Genomic DNA, 27,272 nt, shown 5'->3' with positions numbered 1-27,272 from the left:
TGAAATAGACTTGCGAAGCCAGGTAACAGCAAGCAACTGCTCCTCCATCCCTTCTGTTACTCAGTGTCGGCGCAAAGAGCAGGTTGGGGCATGAGCTGCCATGACACGGTCAAGGGTTTCATCACCCTCCTCCCAATTTTTTACCAGAGTCAGGAGCCGGCGACGGGCAAGACCAGCATCGCGATTACGGTACACGCTGTCGATTTTGCGCACATCAGTCTTATCGCTCACGAGCCAACGTTTGTCCTCCTCCATGAACTGACTGTACGAGGTTTCCTCGCCATACCGAGCCTTAACATTGGCAGAGAGATGCTCTTGAACGGCCTTGTTCATCAGAATCTGCGGCCTGGTCGGCTCAGCTGGGTTGGTGAAAGTCGTGTCAACTGCTGGCCTAAACGTTGCGGCTTTGAGGGCTGGATCTGGCAGAATTGGGTACGCCGCGAAGTACACGAGCGATGGGCTCTTCAGCACTGCCTCTGAAATGAGATTGATTGCCGGAGGTGCCACTGCCATATGTCCAAAGTTGAGATAGGACAGACGGCTCTCGGCCGAGACAAGGTCCTGAATGGCACTTACGGTACCATCCTCGATGTAGTTGTAGGCCTGCCCGAGATCGTGAGTGGCATAAGCCTGTCCAAGGTCTAGCACCTCGAGAGCGGGATGACCAGTAGCAGCCTTGCACAGCGCAACGGCACCTTTGGTGCTGACTCCGATCGACTGTAAGAGCAATCGAGTCAGATACGGTGTCTTTGGTAGTGCTTGAGCAAGGGCATTTGCACCAGAATCCCCCAATGGGTTTGATGACATGTAGATGGACGTCAAACCGCAGTGCGGAGACGCGAGGAATTTCCCAATAGCCTGTGCACCCTCAGTTGAGATGCCATTGCCGTTGAGATAGATATGCTTCAGGGGTAGTTTCGCACCCTCGGGCATCTCATGACCTGCCAAGCGGTTGAACAGGTCCGAAACTCCACGATCACCGAGCTGAGTTTGGTCGAGATCAAGAGTTCGCAAATTCCGAACTCCAGTTATGAGTCGATAAACATCCTCAGAGGCATGTGATCCAAGTGGGTTTCGTTTCAACCAAATGTTGGTGATGACATCAGACTTGATCATGGCGTCGACGAGAATAGTGAAGCTGGGTCCGTCGATGCAGTTTCCGGCGAGATACCAAGTATCAATTCGTTCAGGGAGGTCGTGGATGAAACCGGCGATCTCGCGAGCACCTACAGGGCCAATAATGTTATTGCCCAGGAGGAAGTGGCGTACAAACTCATTAGGTCGAAGTGAGTCCATCAGTTTACCAATGTGATCAGGCCCAACGACCATTTTGCAGAGATCCATACGCCCATCCTCATAGACAACGCCTTTGCGGAACTCGGCGCCTTTCACACCATAGTAAGGCTCACCTTGTCCATCATCCAGCTCGAAGCCTTTCTCATCACTATTCAGCTTGGAAGTGCCCCCCACCACAAGGTGGTTCAGGAATGGCGCAAGATCGGCCTCGTGGGCGATCTCAACAGGCATGGGGATTGCTGGCACACCTTCAAGAGAAATCGGATGCTTAGCAGGGTCCCAAACTCCCTGTGATGTGATACGGGAGGCCCAAACAGGCGCCTGGACACCCGGGGCGGCACCGCTGGACAGGCCACGGGTGGTATGACCGTTGCGAATAGTGGCCTTCAGCATGTCATACCTGCGCTGCAAGGCAGCCCAAGCACGGAGACGTACACGGTCTTCCTCGTAGCGTATGATGGCTGTTAGCGAACCTTGATGCACAGGGTACAAAAAGGAAGAAATGGCGACGGCCAAGTTGTGGCGAGAAGATTTGCGTCGAGGGAGTTCATGAAGGGCATCGTCGATCCGATGCTTGTCAAGCGGCAGAGAAACGATTTCATCTGCAGTGAAAGGATGAGAAGGCTTAAAGCCGGGAAGACGCGAGTCGAGCTCGAGGAGACTCTTGCGGCAAAGCGTGGCTAGATGGATAGCTAGGTCCATTTCTACCTCGTCGTGATGCTTGGTCGATGGTACCGAAGGCAAAGATGGTGTTGCGTGCTGATGTGTGGAAAATAAGGGCGGCTGAGTAGGCCGAAGCTCGGTAGCGGAAGCCATGCTGATGTCCGCAACTTTGGATTCAGGTTTTATGGTGTACTTGTGAATTCAAGGCAGTCAGGCTTGTGTGTGATATGAAAAGGAAGAAAGGGCCTCCCATCAGTCCCCTCAAGCCTTTTATATACGGATACAGTACCTATTAAGTTAAGCTCAGCCTTACCGACGAATGACACCCAAATTCTGTAACAAACCTTGCAAGGATGACTTCCACTGGCTGGCACTGCCTTGCTGTTTGTTGAAATTTTGTCAAACGCAGGGCGTACTCTGTTGTTTGCCGAGTGAGTCAACCTCACCTCAAACCTTGAACATGATCTCGTGTTTCCAGCAGCTTCTGGCGGGCGCCCCTACTCGTGTTCACGAAAGGGCCGTGAATAGGACTCTCTGGGGACCATGCGGTTCAGAGTTTTAAAGCTGGGAAGGTATACGTTGCCTGCGTTGTGACAATCAAAATATTCGCGGTTTGACGTTGAGTCTAATCTTCAGCGTCTGGAGCAGAGTAATATCACCAAGAAAAGATCAACACTGCAATCACCCCTCATCCTACCTTGACTTGTTGAGCTTGATCGATGTTCCAGCGCCTTGTGTTTATGTGCTTGCCGCATACGTATCGATTGATACTGATCGGACACAAACAGAGTGTGTTTAAGAATCTTATCGTGGCTTGGATCATACAATATGTTAAGGCAACTATGGATATGGCCCACAAACCTGTCGATCCAAGGGCGTAAGATTGACAATTAGATGCCATAAAGTCCTAAACTACCTAGATGGGTATCTTGTGCTGTAGGCAGACTCAGCTTACTTTTTTTTAATCTTTATAAAAGAAGTATATATACCAAGATATAAATTATATAAAAAAGACTCCCAAGTGTTCATTAGCTATATTTACCCTTAATCTGTATTCCCCATACCGCGCTGCAGCAGCGCCGTATGACTTTAAGACTTGCCTTTAAAGTTATTATGTTTTTTTAGCGTAGTATATGACGCCTTATATATAATATGCTAAAAAATAAGTATTATATTATATTATTTTTATTATAAGACCTTATTAGCTATACCTTGTATATTACTATAAAGATATTTTATCTTTTTAAAATTATTAATTAAAATATAAGTATTAAAGTAAAAGATAGAATTAATTAGCAAGACTTTAAGAAAAAAAAAAGGAAATATATTAAAATATCAGTTACAGACCCTGTCAGTTGAGCTTTTTATAGCTCTTTAGCTGGTCAGGCGACGTGTTTATCTTAATTAAAGTTACTTAAGATACTACAGCCTAAAGGTAATATTATTAATTAAGTTTATTAAGATTTCAGTCTAGCTAGAGACTTTATAGTTAATACTTTTGTGGCTGTTATTGGAATATCTGGGTACCATTTATTAGTCATTACTGGGTCAAGGCTATAAAAAAAATATTAAAATATTAAAGTGTAAATGAGGAACACCGGATTTGAACCGATAACCTTCAGGAATCTCCGTGCTTGATAGCTGGAATCTGACGCGCTACCGTTGCGCCAGCTCCCCATTTGTTAAAAGAAGGAAATTAAAGATATACTATATTCTACAGACAGGGGTCAGTGCTCTACCGCAGAGTATGAGGTCTATCCTGGACGCCATCTGGACAGAACCCCACATTCATTCACTTAGAGAGGTAGTGTATTGCTTTTGGAATATAAGTCTGAAGAAAACGACGTTCCAATTTCTATTTCACCGAGAACGACACAGCATTCCATGCCTCTAAGTTATTCCGGCCGTGCGAGCATCTAATACACATACACTGAAGTCTGGGTACGACGTTCAAACCAGCTCAATCCCTCCCCTTTCTATCCACGCATACCGGCGAACTACCCACCCCCTTCACCCTAAGCGGGCCACTCAAAGAAACTACAGCTAACGGTATCTGGCGGTGTCGGGAAGGAGAAGCCACGGGCATTAATCAATAGGTAGCGAATGCTCTCAGGCCGAGACAATATACAAAGTTTAGATACCGTCAAAGTCTCCGCCGAGATCGTCCTCGTCTAAGTCACCTTCCTGGATCTCCTTGGCCATCTCACGCTCACGCTCACGGGCCTCCTGGGCGTTCTTGAGCTCAAGACGATGTTGATTCATAGGGAATCGCATAGCCTAGTGCGAATTAGTCTCTATCCCGTCTCATGAGTGAATGGGAAACAAACCTTTACACTCTCGTCGTGAAGAGCTAAACATGCTCGAATTCGGTCGTGGAACGCCTCACCCGGCTCACGAGTAGCATACACGTCACCAACCTCCTTGCTCTTCATAAAACCCCTCTCACGATCCAAGGTAGCTTCAATTACACCGTCGCGGATAGCCTTGGCAACAATGTACTCAGCCGACTCCTCGCTACCAAGGTGCAGACGAATGCAAATGTCACGAAGAGAGATGCGAGAGTAGGACAGAGACATCATACGAATACCGGTCTTGATGACGTTCTGTCGTAAACGGAGGATGAGGCTGTACGTGCTATCTCGTCGGAAGGTATCGGCATGATCGGCAATGGCTGTCTCAAAGTCCTCAAGGTTTCCAACTCTGACCGACTTGACCAGGAGGAAGTAGGGCTGGAGAGCGACCTCCATTGTTGGCTGTCGGAACATAGCTCGGTCAGGAATGTCACCCATCAACAGCTCAACAACATAGAGCAGCTTAGTGGCCGTCTGAGCAAAACCAAGGGCGCAGCTGCTAGAAGGAGCCTTTCGGGTGGCAGCAGTGAGATGCTCATGAGCCTCAGTGTAGCGCAGCTGAATAGCTCGAATGCGACCGAGGTAGTAGAGAAATCGTGCTACCTGGTTGTTGACAGCGTTCTCGGGAAACTGGGTATGTGAGACCAAGAGATCAGCCTGGTTGATGTGCGAAGTTGATAGATAGTTTCGCAGCAGTAGAACGATAACCGATGCTTGCGTGTCGACATCTTTACGTAGCACGGCGGTTCGGAGAGCGGCGAGGAGAGTTGGCCGGATAGCGACGACGGGAGATTGGGGAGAAGGGGGAAGAGGTGCAATGTGCTCGCAAAAGATGGAGTAGTAGAAGTAGACCTTGGCAGACAAAGAGTCAAGTGTACGGCGATTGAGCGACTGGACTCTGTCCGAAAGGTACTTAGAGAAGTCGGCACCGCGCTGGAACTGCTTGGAGTCAAAGAGGAAGACCTGGACAAGAATACCAAGGAAAATATCAATCTCAGGAATGGGTTCCTTGGCTTCTTTCTTAGCACTGTTCTTGCCAGAAGTCTTCGCCTCATCGATTTCCATCTCTGAACCACTCTGTCGGCCCAGGATAACATCATCGCGCTCAATAGCAGACAAGAGCGGCTTGACAGCGGCACTCGAGTTGACGGTAGCTGGGAAGGCCTCGGAAATGACCTGTGCAATGATATCGGGGGTCAAACGCTTGCGGATGATGGAGATAGATCGTAAGGCGCGAAGGGAGAATCTGGCGTCGAAAAGTGAAACCGCACGATCTATCAAAGCAAAGTTGCTCTTGATATCTGAGTTTGGAAAGATATGTCAGTGACTGTTTGGCTTGGTCTTACCAAGCTCCGACGACAACTACTAACCTGCGATAGTCTGTGTTACAGGGTCAACCTTGGCCTCTTCCTCTTCTTCGCCCATTGACACGTCACCTTCAGCGTCAGCGGCCATCTTGTCAGACTTTTTCGACTTTGAAGGAGGAACAACAACGGTCATCTCTTCATCACCATCCTTGGCGGACTTCTTGCCCTTGGGTTTTGTGCTGTCCGTCATCTCTACGTCCTTATTTTTCTGAACGTTGTTCCCGGCAGGCTTCTTTCCGTTGTTGTTTGGCGTCTTGCTGGGCATGACGATGGGTTTATTTGTGTGTATTGAGAGAATATGATGCTGAAGCTGCAGAAGCTGTTGATGGTGATAGTGGGAGAATACTGTTGACCCCGTGACTCGTGCGCGCGCTTTGGCTTGTCGTGGTGCTGAGCTGATTGGGCTGGGACGGTATTGGCTTGAAGGATGTACGGTGCTGAGGCCGAGAGAGTAAGGCACGCTTTGCGAAAGAAATTAAGACTGTGGTCGTAGTGGGGAGTTTGGTGCTGGAATGGATTGAGGGAGGTTCAAGGCGATGCTGCTCGTTGCTCATGCTAGCTCACCAAATGGAGACCGGGGCGTGGTGACTGGCACTGGGGCGACTACTGAGAGACTACTTGAAAAGGCTGAAAAGTTACTTGCTTACCCGTCTTACTTTGCGGCGTCCCACTGTACCTCTCAGGTATTCTGAATAAGCTGGCAGCTTGTGGGGCCAGGAGCAGTGACGTTTCGATGTTGCCTGCAGCCTTTTACACAACCTTTTGAATTATCACGATGCTTATGTAAATTGTGCAAATATTATGCTAGCCACTTCTTACAGGTAGGTAGGTAAGTGATAAGAGTGACGAAACCCTGTAGAACAGCTTCCAAAATCGAGAAAAGGGTTTTTATCCAAGAATAGATATGCAAATAGTATGGCCTAAGGGAACAAATCTGTATGGTTCCCAGACTTCTCTTTTCCTGATGTTGGCAAGAGCAGATGGGAATTTGGCGACACTTCAAATTCTAGGACTATAGAGTGTCGGGTCATACTTAGGTAAAGTTGGCAGGCATATATTATGTGCATCATGACTCCGAAGGTCAACTGTTGCATATGGGAGAGGCACCTCATATCATGGTCTACCTTCTTTTCGAGAATAGCCTCATCTTACCAAAACGAATACCCCTTGACGCCGATTTGTTCCGGGTATACACCCAACGCCTGTTTTTGTAAAACACAAAAAGTGTACCAATGCCCGATGTTCTTTTTGCCCGCCGATAGGCGTTTTCATATCCACTACTTTCCCGGGGCCAGGCATCATTCACCCTTGCCAGGCATGACCTTCGCCGCTTGGACTGCACTCATTTTTGCAATCCATCCAGTAGATGGCTGGATCTTGCGGACAGTACGAAGCTCATCAGACGAGTATCCAGGGACACGGATGTTGTAAGTTCTCTCTAAGACAAGTTGAATGTCACGAATCTCGAGCACTTTGGAACCACGCTCCTTTGAGTTTCGACACGCCGCATGGAGGACACTGTCAACGAACGAGTCTGCCATGTTCAGGACGTTCTAGGACTAAATTAGTGATTTCATCTCAACTGCAATATGCGATCAACTTACCTCCTCCACTTCAGGAGTGAGCAGGTTTCCATCTTGCCCCTCGATCGGGCCTCCGCATACTTGCCGAACGAGTTCGTCCAATTTCTTCTTACTCAAAACGTGATCTCCCTCAGCTTCATGGTTGTAGGCCGGAATTCTAGCCATCGCCGGTTGGTTAATAACGCCGCCAAGGGTTCCGCTGCCTTGGGACATTGTAGGCCGACCAGTGTTCACACCACCACCAACCGAAACACCTTGGGGCACAGCTGTAGCCTTTTCAGGAAGCACCTTGGGGATAGGCATTTTAGACTGCATTGGCGTTTGTTGGGGTTGTGGAGGATGTGCATGTGGATGGCCTTGTGGTGTTGGTTGCTGAGGAACGTTAGGTCCCATCACTCCTTGATTCACTGCACTACCCGGTGTAGGTGTTCCAGTTGCGGCAGGCCGGCCAGGCACCGAGGCACTTCCTGGAGTGTTAATAGCCTTCTGGTTTGCAAGATCCATCGCAGCTGAGTGACTGAGAGCCTGCTGAGGACCCGTCGCCGTGACTGGAGCAGAAGCCGCCGCCTGTTGGGGCGTAGGGATCCGTGGTGCGCTCTGCTGTGTCGGCGTCCCAGCCTGATTCTGCGCAGCTGCCGAAGCCATCACAGGATTCATGGGGGGTGCACCAGGTTCCTGTTTAACCTGAACTTGCGCCGCTGGTAGTTGCTGGCGTCCTGGTTGAGGTGTCCCTTGCCCGGGACGTACCTGCGCCGGTGCTGTTCCAGGTGTTCCGTTCACTGGGGAAGCTCGACTGACGGCGGCTAACTGCTGCTTAGCAACTTCGACGGCCGCGTTAACAGGGGCAGTATTGGCCTGCGCGTTGTTCTGTTGCTGAGTCGCTTGAGGTTGGCTCTGCGCTGCCTGGGTTTGTTGTTGTTGATGCTGCTGCTGCGGCCTCGGCTGTGCTTGCGGTTGATTTTGTTGTGTCGCTGCAGCCTGCTGCACCGGCTGATTTCCTTGTTGCGGCAACCTGGCAGAGTTTTGTGCTTGCGGTTGAGTTTGACCTTGTGCTTGAGCCTGGCCAGTGCCCTGCAGACTTCCCTGTTGCTTGCGCACATTGTCAACCCATTTATGGGCATCCGTATGGGCTTTGAGCTGCTGATCCTTCTTCAATTGTAGCTGTCGAAGCTCGTCTTCTTTAAACGGCTGTCCGGCCGCGGCTCTATCATTGATGATTTTATCAATTTGAGCCACTTTTTGTTTGCTCGCATCCATAGTCATCAAGGCTCGGGTATAACGTTCCTTGATCTCTTCTATCCATTTGGTAGCCTCCGCAGCGGATTTATCGATGACGGACTGAGGAGCTCGAAAATTAATCTTATTAACATGCTGCTGGATGTGGTCGGGAACTGGGTTTCGTCGAACGGCAGCAGCAGCAGCGGATTGATTACCTGCAGCAGCCCCGGCAGCTTGTTGCTGAGGCTGTGCTTGATTTGCTTGCCCAGCAGCGTTCTGTTGCATTTGCTGAGGGCGAGCCTGCTGGTTTTGGGCATTCTGTCCTTGCATTTGCTGGGAGCGTCTTTGCTGGATCTTTGTGATAAGCATCTTGGAGAACTCTATAATCTTTTGACGGGCAGCAATGTGATCCGGGCTGTTCTGGGGAGAGTTGTTGGCTTTGTTCCAAAGACCCTGCAATCCGGCCTCGTACTTGGACTTTTCCTCATCACTCAATGTTGGAAGGTTTCTGATTTGGTTGGGTTGATACATAGGTGGTGGGCGTTGTTGTGCCTGACCAGCACCAGCTTGCTGGCCTTGGCCTTGCTGGCCCATCTGAGGATTCATAATCAACGTGATGGAATCGGACTGCAGGCAGGGTCGTTGCTACGGGACGGATCGAATGGTACGGACACAACGATAATACGGGTTGGAAAACGTTACGTGGGTAGAGGATTGGAGTAGACAAGTGTACAATACAACAAATAAGAGGATCAGAAACTTCAAGACCAAGAATAAACCCTATAGTTAAAATCCGGTAGTGTCGTGAATCACTTTACAGACGCGCGCGTCGAAGAGGGCGTGAGAATGACACGGAATAAGTGTCGGTCCGTGTACTTGTATTTGTGATCATGACTGGGGTGCGGTACTGGTAGCCAGTAGGTTACGATAGTTGTTGGGGTCTCGTAGAGTGACGGAACAGGAGATTTGCTTAATTTAGTGGAACTTGTCTAACTAACAAGTACTTATCCGTAGACACCTAGCATGTCCTAGCATGTGTTAGCTCTAGAACACGTCTGTCAGGATGGGCTGGAGCTATCAAATCGTTGCTTGTTAGGTGTCATCATTGGTTTTTCCGATTGTCGGTCGGGGTTTGACTTTGCGCGGGGGAATACGCCATGTGGATGGAAACTCCAGCATCTATGTTATATGACCATACTTGTAACACGTCGATTACCAGCGTTATCAAGAACCAGACTTCTGGAGTATCATTCATGAGCCAAAGTGCTTTGATTGACCTAATTTCTTTGGTTTGATCTGATTCCAACTCTCTCTTTCGTAACACTTGATTTACCAGTCTCCTGGCTCAGAATTTCCAGGTTTAAACTGCCCTACCTTTACATGACCTTACGTATAAGTCAGCAGCCAAGGTAATAAAGAGGAGTTAACAAAGTGCATAAGCCACTGAAGAATCTCCCCAACCATTACAAGGGTCCAGCTTTCCCCATGCATCCAATTTCACTGGGGTCTTTATCCAAGCTTAGCCATAGTTACCTTACCTTAGCCCATCCATTCATTCATCTCCACTGGAGCCCGTTCATCTTTCCATCTGGCCATTACCTGCCTGTCTCATCTTCCCTTCCTTCTTCTTCTTCTTCTTCCTCTCTTCCATTCCTCTCCAGCCGTCTCCTCGAGGTCGACATTTGTTGATTAACTTGCGCCATATTGCTGTCAACTATCGCAAGCTCATAGAAGTAAATTGCCAACATGCGCTTCTCGTCCTCAACTGTTCTTGCGGCTCTGCCCGCCCTTGCTGCCACTCAGGACTCGCCTATCGACCAGTACAAGGCCCAGTTCCAAAATGTCATCGGACAGTTCGCCTCTTATATTCCCAACCCAGGCCACCATGACCCTGTTGCAGCCGCTGAGGCGAAGGCTGGTTCTATGAGACTCAACGTCCTGACCCTTGAAAACTGGAAGCAAACCCTTTACGAGCCTGTTTCCGCAGGTGCTACTACACCTGAGGAGTGGTGGTTGCTCATCTCTGGCGGCAACAAGACATGCTACGGTACGTTTGATCACCAAGAAGTTACACTACATGATCTATGCCATAATTTTTTATTACCACCCTGTTAGTCGTAATGAACTACTGCTAAAATGTAATTCAAGGCCGATGCGGAACTGTCGAGCAGGCCTTCAACGAGACCGCTGCGAAGTTTGCGCTCCTCGACAACACTCCCCATATGGCTTACTTGAATTGCGACAACCAGCCCATTCTCTGCAATGCCTGGTCTGCGGGCCCCGCCAGCCTCTATATCATTGAGATGCTCCCCGAACCCGCGCCGGTCGAGATTTATAGCAAGAGGCTTAACTTGACCACCACAACCTCGGACACTCTGGTTGCCTTCCACGAATCCGGCAGCAAGGACCAGTTCCATCGCATTGACAGCAGCTGGTTCCATCCCTTCAACGGCAAGCTTGCCGAGTACGGCGTAGCTGTTCCCTTCGGCTACCTCATGTGGGCTATGGGCCTCATCCCCAACTGGCTCTTCATGCTCGTTGTCTCTTTCGGTAGCCGCGCCATGATGTGAGTTATTTCAACCCCTGAGCCAAACAAAAGTGATACTAATAGCACTAGGTCCCGTCGTATGCAAGGCGTCAACGGTGGCCCTCAGGCTGGTGCTCAGCGCGCCCAATAATTCGTTCTTGGCAAACACTTGACAGGCTTTAGTGATGGAACCGTCGAATTGTTCGATATCTGGGAAATGTTGATCTGTCGTGCAAATATATGAAGATTCTGGCTCGGAGAGATCATGGTTATTTTCGGGAAGTTGCAGATGCCCTTGAAGTGATATGTTCGTTCATGATTTGTTTTCGCAAGCTGCTTCTACGTTTTTGAGGCCATCAATAACCCCCTCGCTTATGCGACCATTGGCGAATTTCCCGTATCGTAGATCGCTCAATTCTCCTATAGTCTGTTGTACAGAGTCGAGCAATATTGCTTCTTCCTCTTTCAAATGTGCAAGTTCGGCATGTAGTGCACCTGCGGCACCCTCAAGTTCTGGAATAACAGAGTTGAGAGTATGTTTGGCACTCGCTGCACCTGAAGCATCTCCAAATAACTGTAAGCAGCGTCGGTCAGTATTCGCGCGGTGATGTGTACTTGTATGGACATACTGCTCGCTCCATCTCAATCTCGGCGTCTATATCCTCTCGCTCTGCCTCGCGCTTAGCCCGTACGACTTCTCGCCGCATTGCGATCCCTCGTTTCGCTTCATGTGCGATGTTCTCGGCGACTTGGTCGAGAAGATCTGTGCGTTGAGCTTGTAGATCTCGAAAGAGTGATCGAATCTGAGGTGAGGATTGTAGTGGACGGGGGAAAAGGGCTTTGAATTGCTCGAGTGTGACGATAGCGGTCAAAGAAGATGGCTGTATGAGGTAATTTGCAAGAAGTTCTGCTTCTGTTGGTGCCATGTCTACGGTTTCGAGTTGGGTTAACCCCCGTGCAACTGTTTAAAAGGGCCCTCGATGCTAAGACAGATATTGGACCGATATGCTTAGGTAGCTTCGATGGGATGTAATCAGGACGCGTCTTGAAAATGAAGCGCGTGAAGTGCCCCACATTGCCCAAGCCTAAATGATGCATCCCCAGCTTACACAACAGGGCGTTATACAGGAATTTCAGCCTTACCCAAGCTTTCAATGCCTGGGTAGCTAGGAACGAGACAATAGGGAATTTGGGTAGACCTTTCTGCATTAGTAAGTACCATTCGGTGCCCTCCTCGGCTCTTTTCCTCGTCTTCATGTTTTCCCCCCTTTGTTGATAAACGAAGTCTCATACAAACATGAGCTAGGAGTAGTGTAGCTGCGCACACCCATTGTACATATTATCATACTTTTATGCCTCTTGGGCTTCTGTCTAAACCTCGGAGTGCCCGCTGGCGCCCCTCTTCCATCGCGACTAATAACAATAATAATAGTTGAAGCTGAGCTACTGTCAAGTTCACCTCGAGATTTGGTCATCCTGTGCTGGCAAGTCAACGATATCAAGTTCCCGCCAAAGGTCCGAGGAAACGGTCAATGTCTACTCAGAAAATCCATATTATGACCTCTTTCTGGTGGCAGCACTCGGTAGTGAAAAGATCACAGCAGCATTAAAATCGAATGGCTCGGGGGCTCTTGTATCAGTTGGGGTGATTCACATAGAAATAGTATAAAGGCATCTTTAAAGCATACTGTTCATGGTCCTTCTATTATCTGCCAAAAGCAACACAGTTCCCCAACTCAAGCCTTCCACTGCATATAACCAACCTAGACAGATATATATTCGAATTACTCGAGGCTAGGTTACCAGTAGATACCACAATAAAGAGCCACCTAAATGATGGCTAGATGGGAGAAGGTGAAGTCAAGGACCATATATATGCATAGATGTGTAGGCGTCTCTAAGGGATTCGGGTGAAGTCTTTATGCCGTAAGAAGGAACTCGATGGTTTCAAAAAAGAAAGAGAAGAGAAGCACAGGCAATGGCCGGTGTACCGATAGCTGTTCCATTAAACTTCAAAGGTCCAAGACCTTCTCCCAGTGACAAGAACCTAAATTGGCTGGAATCGAATCTGGATTGCATGTCTCGAGAGCGGGCCTGGGGGTGTCCTCCCACTAATTCAGCCTGGTGTAAGCATTAGCTTTCCACTATCCACTCCTTTGTTACCAACAAATCCCTTATCTTATCACATCCATTCAAGTACTTCCATCGGGCTTTGACTCTGAACCAACCTAAGGGGGGCTGTCGCGTCGCGTGGTCACAGTGAACATCCCCTGTCCCTCATTAACGCGAACTAAGTGTGTACCTTGCCTTCTCTAAAGTACGGGTGACTACTCCGTACCTTACCGTAAATTGTTAACAGAAACCTGTACCTGCACTGTATCTGAGCATTCAATCTCATTTATCCATCCACCCACCCATACATTCCCATACCCATTGTTCTTATTATCAACACTCATCGATTTTGGACTGGACTACGGATAGACTTTGGAGAACTACATCTGTGCTTTATTAACTTTGCTTTTATACCACTTCTGTACCACTCTTGTTACTTCTTCTCTTTTTTGTTCTTTACATCACAGACATGGCTCCTGCTCGACAGCAACCGGCGCCACCGCCGTTCAGCAAAGATGAAAAAGTGCTCTGTTTCCACATGGACATGCTCTACGAGGCCAAGATTATGGATGTTCAGCCAGGTGAGAAGCCCAGTGACGGATACAAGTACAAAGTCCATTACAAGGGGTGGAAGAACACCTGGGACGACTGGGTGCTGGTAGACCGTATCCGGCCATTCGACGATGAGCACAAAGAGCTGGCTGCACAGTTGCACGCGCAGTTGAAGCATAACATCCAACGAAGCACTAAGCAGCCGAAAAAGGGCCTGAGAAGTGGTGCTGAGTCTGCTAGAGTCAGCGAGGAGCGATCAGGCTCTGCCACTGTTCAAGGGGGGAGGGGAGGAAGACGAGGCAAAGACTGGGAATTGGAACAGGTAAGAGAAATTCTTTGCTCGTTGATATTCCTTGCTACGTTATCCAGACCATATCACTCAATGCTTTGTTTGCTCTTTTTGCGAGTGTTCTCCGGCGGTTTTGGGCTGTGATATGCAAAATATGGCCTAGTTGGCCCTTTGGTGAGACTGGTTGAAAGAAGAAGGATCTATACTCTGTTACACTATTCACCAAGTCCTCATTATCTCAAAATTGGGGAGAAGGCTGTTATTGTATCATAGTGTGTTTCCCGTCTGATCTATTGAACCAGGGCCATACCGAGCCTTATATTGTGTTCCAGCCTCCGCCTACACCCAACACTGCCCATGGCGCTGCCGTTTTCCCCTCTACGATTCCTTTCTTGTCACTCCTCGCCCTTGTCCCAGCATCAACATCCCACTTTGACAAGGCATCATTTCTACGCACTACATCCTTTCCCTCCCGCAGCTCTTGTCTGCTCTACCGTTTTCAAAGTTCTCGTACTTCCTAGTCTTCTTCCTCCCATCATAACATTTCCCTTGCTTGAGCACTTGCCCCCCTGTCACCCCCAGCCCTTCAACAACGGCAAGGCACTGCGGCGTCATGCAACCGACGGGCGACCTTTCTGCTCCACAAGGCTTTTTTCCTGTCTCCAATGTTCAGGGCTCTCCTGATTTGGCTCAGCCTGACAAGTTGGTGGATTCTCTTAAGTCCGTTAAGAAGGTCAAGTTGGCCAAGCTCAAAGAACCCAAGGATCATCTTGCTCTTCTCCCATCTAGTGGCCATCGCTATGTAACAGAGTCGGGCAAACTGATCCATGATGATCGCTACGCTATGCCCTTGACTGTCGAAGACGAGCCAAAGCAGCCACGTCAGAAGCCTCTCAAGCCTAGTGCCAAGCCCAAGCCGCGCTCATGCGACCAGCTCGAGACGGTATTTTGATCCCATATACACTCCTTGATTTCATATGCCTATACAGCGGCCACCAGCTGTGTTACAGCTCGAATAATCATCCATTTACTAACCTTGCCTTAGGAGGATGCTTTTCACAACAAACCTATGATTAAACTCCCAGTACCCGACCACATTCAAGCGATGCTGGTTGATGATTGGGAAAACATCACCAAGAATAACCAGCTTGTCCCTCTTCCTCACAATAAGCCAGTCGCCAAGATATTTGAAGACTATCTTGCGCATGAGCGTCCATACCGCGAGGAGGGATCTTCCAGCATGGACATCTTGGAAGAAGTCGTCGCAGGCTTCCGCGAGTACTTCGAGAAGGCTCTCAGCAGAATCTTGCTGTACCGGTACGTGTAATCGCTTCTCGACGGTTCAGACAACTGACTGGGACTAGTTTCGAGCGCCACCAGTACATGGAGCTCAAGAAGCTCTGGGAGAACCCTGAGGCGAACCCAGAAATCACCAATGTCTGCGATGTCTATGGCGCTGAGCATCTTGCTCGGCTAATTGGTACCTATTTCCCTTCGCCCTTGATGATAGACAGTTTCTTGCTGACTTGATGCTACCAGTCTCTCTCCCCGAACTGTTGGCGCAGACCAACATGGACCAGCAGTCCGTGTCCCGTCTTCGAGAGGAGATAGGAAAGTTCAATGTCTGGCTAGGACGTAACTGCGAGACATATTTTGTTAACGAGTACGAGACTCCCAGCCAGGAGTATATTGACAAAGCTCGTAGCTTCTGAACCGCACGTTCTATCAAGGAACTCATAGTTTCTAGTACCAGGGCTTTTGCCTTGTGCGCTGCCTGCTCCACCACTTGAGACTGTTTTATTGGGGCAATATCAGGCTTTAACTCTGGCAGATGGGCAGAGAGACAAACTAGGAGTTTCACTCACATTATGACCCATTTTGGGGTAGTACGACTTGCGGTTGGGATAAAAGAGGGCTAGACACGTAATTGTGAGTTGGGGTATTCGTGATACATCTGTAATGAGTACCGTGTTATGGGTGTTTAGGGTCTCAATGCGAAATTCCTGTATTTCATTCCTCCATTCAAGGGATTTGTGAATTAGAACGTGATATGTCTTGATCGCACCTCTAGAGTTTCGTCCTATCTTGCACCAGCTTTTGTACAAGGATCATTACAGTATAGTACACTCCCATTTCTCTTTCTTGGTATCATCACATATTTTACATTCTTGGCACAGCCTTTTCAACGTAAAATCCGGGGTCCGGGGTCCGCGCAGCCTTTACTTCTCTTTTGCTCAGTGCGCGATCCACCTCCTCAACACGAACCAGCTCCTTCACCTTGAGGATCATACCAGCAAACTGTGGGTGAACGGGATGAAAGACGGTCTGCATACGACGGCGCAAGCCTAGAGCGGCGAGGACACCTCTTGTGCGCTCAGGGAGACCGATGGCGGAGCGATGGAGGGTGATGCGGAAGAAAGACATTGTTGGAGGTGGTTGTAGTGGTTGATCCTTGGAAGAAAATGGAGCGCAGGATCTGTGCTTTGTGTGAGCGAGATCTACTTATAAATGGGAGATGAGGGCTACCTACCAAGATGGCCTGCAATTGGAATCGAAGAAGCCCCAGAAAGAACACCAACCCGCCGTTCACGTTTCGTCGGTCGTCGTCAAAGAAGCATGAGCTCAAGAGTCGGCGTCAAAATCACTGGATACACCAACCCGTTTTGGAAACGTGTCATGTGACCACCCAGAGAGGACTTCTCATGATGAACCACGTGGGTCAAGTCTTCCACCTCAGAAATACATCAAACTTCAAGTGATGTCTTCCCCAAGATGTGCTCATTGATTCAAGAGGTTTCTGAGGTGCCGTGACTCGTTATTCCTTAATCTAACATCTTTCACCGTAATGTTTCCCTGAAGATATGATCGATATCATCAAAGACTCGGGAGCTGGCGAACGCTCCACACCTAAAACAAATACGGGTTGACAAGAAGAGTGATCCGAATTGCAAAGGCGAGGGCTCTCGAACCACCATATTATGTTCATCATGACACATCAAGCATGTAACGCGAAAGGATCTCATAGCAAACATCAACATTCATGTCTATAGAATCAAGCGAGTAATATGGAGGTCCATCTTGCGGCCTCCAGCACTAGTTACATTGTATTGGAATCCTCATACAGACCGTCGTTTTTTTCCCACGACGCGTCCAGGCCGGCACAAAATCATCAAATGCTCGACGCCTTATTTCTTCCTTTCCCATTTGAATTATCATTCTCCATCTCTTACAGAGAAACTTCCACCCGGCCCTCAGCACCAGGGGCTCCAGCCTCCCGAAGGTTGGGGAGGAGGTAGGTGATGTCATCCCAAGGATGACGGTAAAGACCAGTACGCAGACGCTTCTGGTCGAGGAAATGGGCAATAAGACCAATGCTTCGGCCAAGAACAAAGAGACCGTTGAGAACACCCATCTTGAGATAATCTTCAGCCTCCTCGGCGGAGAAGGCACCGCAGTTGCGGACGAGATCGACGAAGCAGACAGCAATGCAACCATCAACGTTGAGAATCAGGTTATCTTTCTTGGAAGTGGTGACAGTCTCGACAGCAAGAGCGTAGTCAAGGAGCTTGTGACTAGGGAAGTTGTTGAGAACATATTCCTTAACGAGCTCGACTCGAAGATCGGGGTTGTTTCGGGACTTGATACGGTGTCCAATACCGGGAATGAGCTTGTTGGCCTTGCGCATGCTGTCGACGAAGTCACGGGGGCTGAGACCCTTGTCGAAGGCACGGGTGAACTCCTCAGCGGCGCCGTCGAGAGCACCACCAAATCGGGAGCCAATGGTCAAAAGACCAGAAACGAGGGCGCTGATCAAGTCCTTACCAGCACGGGTAGTGATAATGGTGTTCATGGCACCAGAAACGGCGGGACCGTGATCGGCAGTGAGCATAAGAACCATCTCGAGGAACTTAGAAGCGTATGAAGGCAGGCGGCGGCGGAACCACAGCAGAGACATGACACCGCCAATGCCGATATCCTCCTTAAAAACGTCGGAGATGGGCATGCCAGCGTAGAGAAGTTCCTGGCCACGATCATCGGAGATGGTGGAGATGAAGGCAGCAGGCTTTCGGATGAGACCGAGCTCCTGGGCCCAAGAGTAGTCGAGAGGGATCTTGGGAACAACGGGCTCGGGCTGGGGAACAATAGTGCCTTGGGAGACAAGCTTGTCATACACTTCCTTAAGAGTGGCGGGAAGATCCTCGAAGGTAGCAGGTACGTAGAAGCCGGCCTCCTTCATCTTCTCGTTCTTCATCTTGGCAGTCTCAAGTTGAGAGTTGGCGAAAGAACCAGCGTGGCCGAACTGAACCTCGGTCTTGAACATGCTGGCGCAAGTGCCAATGGCCCAGGCAACGATGGGCTTGGTGATGATACCCTGCTTAACAGCATCAATGACCTTGTACTCCTCAACACCACCGACCTCACCGAGCAAGACAAGGATCTTGCACTCAGGGTCGGCCTGGTATCGCAGGAGATGGTCAATGAAAGTGGTACCGGGGTATCTATCACCACCGATGGCGATACCCTCATACACACCATCGGTATTCTGGGAAATAATGTTGTTGAGCTCGTTGGACATACCACCAGACTTGGAGACGTAGCCAACGGAACCCTTACGGTAAAGCTTGGAGGCAACAATGTTGTCCATCATACCACCAGTGTTACCAATCTTGAAGCTGCCGGGCTTGATACCACCGACCGTAGCAGGTCCGATAATGGTAACACCCTTCTTCTTCGCGACGTGGGCGATCTCACGAGCTCGCTAGAGAGAAATTGTTAGTTGCTTTTTTCAGTACACGACAATTGGCATGTACTTACTCGCTCAGGAACACCCTCAGCAATAATAGCAATGGTCTTGACCTGAGGGTTCTCCATAAGCTCCATGGTGGAGCTGTACACACTTCTGGAGGAAGCAAAGTTGACGACGACGTCGACATCGGGGTGCTTGCTCATTGCCTTGTCAACCTGCTGGTAGACGGGCAGAAGAGTCTCGCTAGTTCCCCAATACATCTTGCTGACGAACTGACCACCGAAAGTGTAGATGATACCGGCGACCGAGGGCTTAGAGCGCTTGCAGATGAAGTCGAAATCGAGCATGCCCTGGACGGCTCGCGGCTGAAGACCGTAGACGAAGCATCGCGTCTTGTCGGTGAAGAGAGCGTGCTCGGGAAGAGGACTCAGAGGTCGGCTGGGAGCCGGGAAACGCTGAATGTTGTCGTTGGCCGACAGGCTGCTGGAGGAAGCGGGAGCCATTGTGAATATCGAACTTGAACGGTGTGAGTAGAGGCGGGAGAATTGAAGGTGTAAAGCGCTGGAGGAACCAAATAAGGTGTCAGCTGCTGGGGAGAGGAAACGCTCTGAGCTCTCAGGGGAGAAGTTGGCTCAAAGGAATTAGGTATGGAGGGAGATGTATGAAGAGGAAGATGGGGAAGGAATTGAGATGAGTAGAAGAAACGGTCGAGAAGATCCGTCAGTTGAAGGAGACAAAGTCGGAGACGAGACAAGACGAGGGGGAGGGGAGTGAGTGGATGGGACGGGACCTAGAAATCAGGAGGAATGACTGAACGCCTCTGGTGAGGTGGGAGGTGGGCAAGTGAGAGCTGGACTGGGCTTGGATTTTTTGGTTTTGGTTGACTTTCAAGGGTCGATGAGGCTTCTCTCAGCAATCAGTGGACAGCTGCAGCACCAATTCACCACGGTGCTATGTCCTGTCGGGTTCTGCTTGAGGTCTCACCACACCCCAAAAAACTTAGTGGGGTTGACGCCTCTGTAACTGCAAGGACCGCTGCTTGGGGTTCAAGTAGCAGGTACCTCAGGTACAGTACATCGAGGGGCAGGAAGTTTACCCCTGTTGGCCCACCTCCCGGTACATCACTAGCCATCGCTCGCGCCAGTTTTCTCACGCAACCCATCGCCCATACCCGCACACAGACCATTTTTTTGGAGCAGATGAACGGAAACAAGCTCACTCACTCACTTTTTGAGAGCCAATAATTGGGTCTTGTCTAATGACTTTTTTTTTTTGGTGATATCTCTCTTGGGAAACTCAATTGCCAAGATGGGGAATTCCTCGGCCGACCAGATGGACGTCCAATGTCTCGAGACGGTGAGTGGTGATGCACATAGTTGAATTTCATCAACCAGCCAGTTGGGGAAGAAGCTTGTATTTTCTTTGGGGATGTCGCTTGTTGCAGGGTCCTCTTTTTTTTTCTTGTTGATCTGTTGAATCCGGGCTTTGTTTTTTTTTTTTTTTTTTTTTTTGGTCAAGGCGCTTTGCAATTGAGCTTGAAGACTGGAGCTGCCACACCATGAGGGGCCGCTGTCCATGCCAGTCTGTACTTGTAGGAGGCGTCTTGTAATGGCGCTTATCCCCCACTATGGCCCTGAGAAGTTTATGAATAGCCGAATTTGATACCATCAAGTAGTCAAAAATACGGGTAATGCTTAAAGAATCTGTGCATATTGTTTTGCGGCCAGGAGACAAGAGACATGTCGACTGTGGCCCGGTGAAACGATAGGGTCATCCCGTGTTTTCGTGTGCAGCCAACCCATGCCCTGCATTAATCCATACGGAGAGCCGTCGAAGATCTTGCAAGATCATTGGTAACTATTTCATGAACTGACACTTGAGTTCACTAGTCCGTTCAACTGTCAGTATAGTAATACTCAGAATGTCGTAAGCCTCTGCTTCAGGAAACTGGCAGGCTAATGATCAGACGCCCTTGGTCAAGTCGGTGATTTTCTTGGCTGGTGGTGGTATCACGTTGAGGTCCGACAGCCTTCCAGTCCTACCAGACCCTTTTCCAGGGAAGAAGGTAGGGGAATGGAAAGGCGGCATGGAAACATTGTTGAGTGGGACACACATGCTCACATTAGCCAAGGTCGGCTGGACTGAAGCTAGCCCTACCGCTTGGTACAATAGCAAGGCTAGAAAAATGAATCAAGTGAAACCTGGCTGTCACTAAACAGCCGCATTGCATCTGTAACTGCGTTGATATTCCGTACCCGTCAAAACGAAGCCACTTTCTCATCTTGGATACCCTCCTTCTGGACTGTCTAGATGTCCGACTGATGTTCCACAGATGGTCTGCAGTTCCAAAAAGGCATGGACGCTTGCACAGCCTGTCCTGTAAAGAAATTTCTCTCCACCGAACATCGGAAGCTTAGATATGCGATTTGATGGATACCGAACCCGTAGCCAACCGGTAGTTGTGGGTTCGGAGTGAACAGCACTGAATAAAATCGGATAGCTCAAGAGCTTGAGGTGAGGCAAGGTCCATCATGGAGGGGAATGGAGGGGCAGGAAATCAAGCTTAGACCATGTCGGGGGTGGCGTCCAGCCCAGCAGGCGCTGACCACCAAAACAAGCCACTGGGCTGGTGTCACCCCGTAGGCTCACTTCACCTTGAGTTGCTCCTCGAACTCACCGCAAGGCCAGCTTTGGGCATTTCCCCCGGAACCCGAGTCAATTCTTGCCAATCTCAGCAAATGGAAGACTTCCAATTTTGTCTTGGTACCCAGGTCTTTGGGGCAGGCGACTCGCTTCGCGTACCCCGGAGCCAACCGTTGCTTAGACCATCTACATAGGTACAGGCCGTATTAGATGTTGTTGATATCTGGATCATGGTAGTCCCCAAAAAGCAATGGAAAGACTCATAAGAAGTGGCCGAACAACTCACGAAAGCTTCCGAAATTTTGAGTCTATCAGATTGGATGGGATAGGATTCGGATCGTAACGTAGGGTGTGTAAATTGACTGCTGCGGTTTTCGGCGGTTTGATGAAATTCGAATCGACCTGTCGTACGTAACTCAAGTTGTCGGTCGTCTCCCCCTGGTCCACCCTGGTCCTTCTCAACAGCTTGGAGTCGGAGTGACATTGTCCATGTACCGGTACTTGACAATCCCTCATCGCTTTTTGGACCCCGTCCCCAATGGATTTCAGGGCCCAGGTACCTCCGCCACGCGCTGATCGACTCTGTAGCTCCAGGTACCCTCCACTGACCGCCCGCCCCAGGCTACTAGCCCAGGCCACGCCAGGCCAGGTTGTCGAGCGCCCCTCCACTCCCCCCTTCAACTTGACCCCTCCACTCCGCCCGCTTCGGGGGTCTTCCCCTTCCATTGAGCTTCCTTCAGGTCCAGTGGTTTTTTCGAGAGAGCTCATCACCTCACTCACACACTCCTCAACTTGCAGTGTCTTGTTCCAAACTCTCGCTGTTTCTTTCTAGTTGCTCCTCCATTCTCACCTCTCGCATCGTCTTGAGCAACCTTGATCCTCTCCTCTTTCCTCGACTTTTTGCCCATCTCTCTGTCATAATCTCATCTCTCCATCCAATCCTCATTTTCGACTTCATTGTTGCAGCCCACTTGAGCTCGTGTACAGTGGTGAGTGTGCTTTTTTCCCCGCCGAACGGTCGTCGACTCTCCTCAAAGTGCCAAAGTCAATCACGATCATGATTGCTTCACTTGAGCATTGAGTTTTGCGCTCCTATAAACCGCTGTGAAATCCATTGTGTAGTTTTGTCAGCCCTGGCTGTTGTTTCAACTTCAATCCTGAGCTGAATCAAATCGGTTTTAAGCCTGCGAGACAACACCGATCAACCTTGGACCAGACCAGACGCAGCATTCGCTAACCGTATTCTTTTCACCAGAATTAAAGAAAAGGAATAAACCGGCACTCGCCAATTCATTCTCAACTCTGCGTTTCTCCTCCTTTCCTCATAATTAAAATGTCCGCCAAATCGATCCTCGAGGCCGACGGCAAGGCCATCCTCAACTACCACCTCACCCGCGCTCCCGTTATCAAGCCCAGCCCTCTCCCTGCGCCTACTACTCACAACCCCCCCAGCAGACTCGCCTCGCTGCACTTCCCAGAGGATGCCAGTGTTGAGGATATTCTGAACCAGGCTGAGGTCACCTACCCTTGGCTCCTCCAGCCCGACGCCAAGTTCGTTGCCAAGCCCGATCAGCTCATCAAGAGACGAGGAAAGAGTGGTCTTTTGGCCCTCAACAAGACCTGGCCTGAGGCTAAGGCTTGGGTCGCTGAGCGAGCCGGTAAGGAGCAACAGGTTGAGCACACCACTGGTGTGTTGAGACAATTCCTTGTCGAGCCTTTTGTTCCTCATCCCCAAGACACTGAGTACTACATCAACATCAACTCAGTCCGTGATGTAAGTTGAAGCATTGTTCCCTCTTGTGTTGTTTTTGGATGAGTTCCTGGAGCGCTTCATATCCTCAATATGAAGATCCTGAAATCGAAAGAAGAGAATAGGAAGAGAAGGAAAGAATCTGAAGAGAAGAAAGGGGTCTGCAGCAACTTGTATTTGCTGCTCGGTGTTGCGTAGTCTAATTGTGGGCTCGTTCTACCTGTGCCGGCAATCCTTCTTTGTACCGAAACGGGCGAACGGATGCCGCGATAAGAAAACAACCCCGTTCCTCTCGGTCACTTCCGCGCCAAACCCCACAACCAGCACCGGTTTTCCGGCCTACACCCAACTGCCAAACTATCTGTACCTAATTTACTGACACCTTCATCTATAGGGCGACTGGATCCTCTTCACCCACGAGGGCGGTGTTGATGTCGGCGATGTTGACGCTAAGGCTGAGAAGCTCTTGATCCCTGTGGACCTCGCTGAATACCCTTCCAACGAGGAGATTGCTGCTACTCTTCTCAAGAAGGTTCCCCAGGGCGTTCACAACGTTCTTGTTGACTTCATCACCCGCCTCTATGCCGTCTACGTTGACTGTCAGTTCACTTATCTCGAGATCAACCCTCTCGTTGTCATTCCCAACGAGGACAAGACCTCCGCCGCTGTCCACTTCCTCGATCTTGCTGCCAAGCTCGACCAGACTGCCGACTTCGAGTGCGGTGTCAAGTGGGCCATTGCTCGATCTCCTGCTGCTCTCGGTCTTACCAACATTGTCCCCTCTGCCGATGGCAAGATCAATATCGATGCTGGCCCTCCTATGGAGTTCCCTGCCCCCTTCGGTCGTGAGCTGACCAAGGAGGAGGCTTACATCGCTGATCTCGACGCTAAGACTGGTGCTTCCCTGAAGCTGACTGTTCTGAACGCCAAGGGCCGTATCTGGACCCTTGTTGCTGGTGGTGGTGCTTCCGTCGTCTACGCCGATGCCATTGCCTCTGCTGGTTTCGCCGACGAGCTCGCCAACTACGGTGAGTACTCAGGTGCTCCCACCGAGTCTCAGACCTACCACTACGCTCGAACTGTTCTTGACCTTCTCCTCCGTGCTCCTCAAAGCGATGAGGGCAAGGTTCTCTTCATCGGTGGTGGTATTGCCAATTTCACCAACGTCGCCAGCACCTTCAAGGGTGTTATCCGGGCTCTGCGAGACTTCGCTCCTAAGCTGATCGAGCACAATGTTTCCATCTGGGTGCGACGTGCCGGTCCCAACTACCAAGAGGGTCTGAAGAACATGAAGGCCGCCACTCAGGAGCTCGGCCTCAACGCCAAGATCTTTGGCCCCGAGATGCACGTCTCCGGTATTGTGCCCTTGGCCCTCGTCCCTGGCAAGTGGGAGGAGAGCAAGGCACAGGAGTTCCAGGCTTAAGGGGTAAAACTTTACCAAGGGGTTAGTATAGTACGAAGGGATGAACGATTTTTAGTACTGCAAGATAGACAAACGGGTACCAGGTGGTGCGATGCAATTCTTGGGGCTTGGGACCAAAAATGGTCGAACAAGCTGTGTACGGCAGTATTTGAGCTATAACGGAAAGAAAGCTAATAGATCTGATGACACTTATGGATTAGATGAGCCTCTCGGTTCTCCAAGATGCTTATGTATCAAGATGCTGTATAGCAGCCCATTGATGTTCCATTGATACCAAGTACATTCTGATGTATCATCCGCTTGCGTGCAATTTTCTTCCTTACTTCGTATTCCTATTGTTGATCAACACTGATTGATTTATTGAGCTCGTTGTATCTTGCTATATCTAGGGGAGGGTACCAAATCATTGTCTCTGGCGTAATCGAGGAAGAGACTCGAGCCACGTGGAATGACATACAATAAGAGCACGGAGTAGTCGCCCTAAAAGAGGCCTATAGGCACAGTTGTAGATGTGTCCTGTGCATTAAACTTATTCGCGGTTTACGTTGAGAAGGCCAATAGGAAAGGAAATGTACTGACTTTTTCCATGCGGATGCATATACTGGGCAATAGCAGCATAACAATCAAGTTGGCGGCAGGATAAGATAATGCTAAGTCAACCAAGGACTGATGACATTGGGGATTTAACATTTAGTATGCCCTACTGTTCAGTTACTTTCACGTCCCACAGCCAGACAGAGTTGTGCAATCCAGGGCAGTTAAGTCCATGTAATTCCTAAGTCAATAACAAACAGTGTATCTGTATAAAAAGCTCAAATCGGAAGGATCTCAAAAACCTTCCAGTGAGCAGGCTCATAATCTGAGCCTGAGAAGTAGTCATGTCACCAAATGGTGGGTGCGGGTAGTATCGTATACTTTTCGTATCTGAAAAAATCAAGCGTGTTACAACTTCCCGTTCCAAGTACCAGATGCAGCACATTATTTGGGTTCTTCTTGCTTCTTGTGCCTGTTCCAGACAGGCACCTAAAGCGCAAACACCATGGCGGCCAAAGGTAGGGCCATAACCCAAGCCAAAGGGCGGTTAAGAATAGCAGCATCTTCATCATCCTCTCCATCCTTGGCATCTCCACCATTTGAGTTGGTGCTGTTGTCGGTGTTGGTACTGTTATTGTCATCGGTAGTCTCGCTCCCTGTGTCTGCATCGTTCTTACCGGACGCATTGGACTCGTCGTCCTTCAGGGGAATGACCTTAAGATTTTTCATAGCACTGCCGTCAGCGTTACTGACATCAAGCTTGACGTTCCAGTCCGAGATATCGATGATCTTTCCGCTAGGTTTGTTCTTAATACCGTTGTCGACCAGCTTTTGGGCATCGTCAGGGATAGTTGGAAGAGTAAAGTTGTTGTCGAAACCGCTATCCTCGATGATGCCAGCCTTACAGGCCGGAGCCTTCGGAGAGCTCTTGCTAGCAGGCTTAGATTGGACCTCCTTCCAGTTGATTCTAGCAAACTGGTTCTTAAGGCGGTTGAAATCTCCGAGAATGCGAAGCTTGTCTCCAGTAATCTTGACGAGGCCATAGTTGTTGTCCTCCTCAGTATACTCGTACACGACGCCACCCGAGAAGACCGGGGTCATTTCGTCTCCGTACATGGCTTGAGTCTCATTCCAGTAACGGGGTTGAGGTTTGTTGCATCCATATTCACTGAAAAAAACAGGGATAGAGGTTGAGTTGAAGCCAGCAACAAGATCGTCGTAAGAAGAAGTCTCAAAGGTGGCCTCAGGTCCACACCATGAGTAGGAGTTGAGCGCAAAGAGGTCGGCACGGCTCATATCACCCTTGTCCTCCGCATCGGCGCACTGGAGGTAGTTCCACGTGTCCCACAGAACATCGCGGACGTCAGCGGCAGAATAACCAACAGGAATTTGGCGCTTCAAATTGTTCTTGATGTAGTTCTTGAGATCGCGGGTGACAGCACGGATATACTGAGGGGCAAACTCAGCAGTGGCCTGGTTGTTGATGACCTCGTTGGCGGAGAAGAATAGAAGAGTATTTGGGTAGTTGCCAAACGCCTCGGTGATGGCAAAGGTGCGATTAAGGTAGGCTGTGTAGTAACTCTCCCATGGCTTCTCCGAGTGAAGAGCCTCACCGGGCAGAGGAGAGTTGACATCAATCATCATATACATGCCGGCCTAGCAAAGGATGTTAGATCATCCTCCACAGAGGCTCAGCCAAATCACTTACAGCATTGAAAATACTAGCGCACTCATCATGGTTGATGTTAGGATCCAGGTTGTAAACACGGATCGCATTGATACCAAGAATCTGCATGAGAGCAGCATCTCGCATGCATTCGTCTTTGTGACTGAGAGGATCTCTTCCGCTGGAAGGATCGTAGCCGGCACTACCTCCAGGTTGGTAGGCCATACCAACAATCTGGAATTTGTCGCCGGTCTCGGGGTTGATAAAGTCAGTTCCCTTGATCTCTAGAGGAGGCACGGCACCGACAACCGCAGCCCCAAGGGCCATGAGGGTGGCTTTGATCTAGCACGCATATCAGTATGTGGTGTAACGAATAGTAATGCGCCATGTACAGCAGCGCAAGGTGAGGGAACATACAAGCATCGCGATAGCGTGCTACTGAATTTTCTTGTATTCGCTTTTCCCAAAAGTCGTGGTAACAGTACGGGGTTGGATTGTAGACCTGGAAAGACGTAACGTAAACAGCTTGATTCACAGCAGAAGGTTGTGTT

General features: G+C 49.6%; 10 protein-coding genes and 1 non-coding gene across 11 annotated transcripts; 3 read left to right on the top strand and 8 right to left on the bottom strand.

Annotated features, from left to right (window-relative positions):
• Window positions 1-60: 60 nt before the first annotated feature.
• On the bottom strand, window positions 61-2,112 carry J7337_006714 (uncharacterized protein; the record flags this gene model as incomplete). The annotated part of the gene is made up of 1 exon (XM_044824374.1): window positions 61-2,112. The coding sequence occupies one exon, from the start codon at window positions 2,110-2,112 to the stop codon at window positions 61-63; it is 2,052 nt and encodes a 683-aa protein (XP_044680031.1).
• Window positions 2,113-3,547: 1,435 nt separating this feature from the next.
• On the bottom strand, window positions 3,548-3,636 carry J7337_006713. Its single transcript has one exon. It is a non-coding gene; the product is annotated as a tRNA-Trp (tRNA).
• A 456-nt stretch (window positions 3,637-4,092) lies between these two features.
• On the bottom strand, window positions 4,093-5,942 carry J7337_006712 (uncharacterized protein; the record flags this gene model as incomplete). The annotated part of the gene is made up of 3 exons (XM_044824373.1): window positions 4,093-4,236; window positions 4,287-5,611; window positions 5,681-5,942. The coding sequence occupies 3 exons, from the start codon at window positions 5,940-5,942 to the stop codon at window positions 4,093-4,095; spliced, it is 1,731 nt and encodes a 576-aa protein (XP_044680030.1).
• A 1,033-nt stretch (window positions 5,943-6,975) lies between these two features.
• J7337_006711 (uncharacterized protein) lies at window positions 6,976-9,084 on the bottom strand (the record flags this gene model as incomplete). Its single annotated transcript, XM_044824372.1, has 2 exons — window positions 6,976-7,230; window positions 7,282-9,084. The coding sequence occupies 2 exons, from the start codon at window positions 9,082-9,084 to the stop codon at window positions 6,976-6,978; spliced, it is 2,058 nt and encodes a 685-aa protein (XP_044680029.1).
• A 1,140-nt stretch (window positions 9,085-10,224) lies between these two features.
• J7337_006710 (uncharacterized protein) lies at window positions 10,225-11,156 on the top strand (the record flags this gene model as incomplete). Its single annotated transcript, XM_044824371.1, has 3 exons — window positions 10,225-10,525; window positions 10,627-11,044; window positions 11,096-11,156. 3 exons carry the CDS (start codon window positions 10,225-10,227, stop codon window positions 11,154-11,156), a joined length of 780 nt encoding a protein of 259 aa, XP_044680028.1.
• A 162-nt stretch (window positions 11,157-11,318) lies between these two features.
• On the bottom strand, window positions 11,319-11,931 carry J7337_006709 (uncharacterized protein; the record flags this gene model as incomplete). Its single annotated transcript, XM_044824370.1, has 2 exons — window positions 11,319-11,579; window positions 11,635-11,931. 2 exons carry the CDS (start codon window positions 11,929-11,931, stop codon window positions 11,319-11,321), a joined length of 558 nt encoding a protein of 185 aa, XP_044680027.1.
• Window positions 11,932-13,586: 1,655 nt separating this feature from the next.
• On the top strand, window positions 13,587-15,670 carry J7337_006708 (uncharacterized protein; the record flags this gene model as incomplete). The annotated part of the gene is made up of 5 exons (XM_044824369.1): window positions 13,587-13,991; window positions 14,632-14,901; window positions 15,004-15,275; window positions 15,323-15,438; window positions 15,498-15,670. The coding sequence occupies 5 exons, from the start codon at window positions 13,587-13,589 to the stop codon at window positions 15,668-15,670; spliced, it is 1,236 nt and encodes a 411-aa protein (XP_044680026.1).
• Window positions 15,671-16,118: 448 nt separating this feature from the next.
• J7337_006707 (uncharacterized protein) lies at window positions 16,119-16,382 on the bottom strand (the record flags this gene model as incomplete). The annotated part of the gene is made up of 1 exon (XM_044824368.1): window positions 16,119-16,382. One exon carries the CDS (start codon window positions 16,380-16,382, stop codon window positions 16,119-16,121), a length of 264 nt encoding a protein of 87 aa, XP_044680025.1.
• Window positions 16,383-17,184: 802 nt separating this feature from the next.
• Window positions 17,185-19,208, bottom strand: J7337_006706 (uncharacterized protein; the record flags this gene model as incomplete). Its single annotated transcript, XM_044824367.1, has 2 exons — window positions 17,185-18,717; window positions 18,774-19,208. The coding sequence occupies 2 exons, from the start codon at window positions 19,206-19,208 to the stop codon at window positions 17,185-17,187; spliced, it is 1,968 nt and encodes a 655-aa protein (XP_044680024.1).
• Window positions 19,209-22,681: 3,473 nt separating this feature from the next.
• Window positions 22,682-24,521, top strand: J7337_006705 (uncharacterized protein; the record flags this gene model as incomplete). The annotated part of the gene is made up of 2 exons (XM_044824366.1): window positions 22,682-23,122; window positions 23,493-24,521. The coding sequence occupies 2 exons, from the start codon at window positions 22,682-22,684 to the stop codon at window positions 24,519-24,521; spliced, it is 1,470 nt and encodes a 489-aa protein (XP_044680023.1).
• Window positions 24,522-25,544: 1,023 nt separating this feature from the next.
• On the bottom strand, window positions 25,545-27,048 carry J7337_006704 (uncharacterized protein; the record flags this gene model as incomplete). The annotated part of the gene is made up of 2 exons (XM_044824365.1): window positions 25,545-26,711; window positions 26,764-27,048. 2 exons carry the CDS (start codon window positions 27,046-27,048, stop codon window positions 25,545-25,547), a joined length of 1,452 nt encoding a protein of 483 aa, XP_044680022.1.
• Between the last annotated feature and the right edge of the window lie 224 nt (window positions 27,049-27,272).

This window comes from Fusarium musae, chromosome 5 (genome assembly GCF_019915245.1).
Source record: "Fusarium musae strain F31 chromosome 5, whole genome shotgun sequence".
NCBI lineage: Eukaryota > Fungi > Ascomycota > Sordariomycetes > Hypocreales > Nectriaceae > Fusarium > Fusarium musae.
Note: the sequence above shows the minus strand (reverse complement) of the source record. Positions and strands in the feature narration are given on the sequence as shown.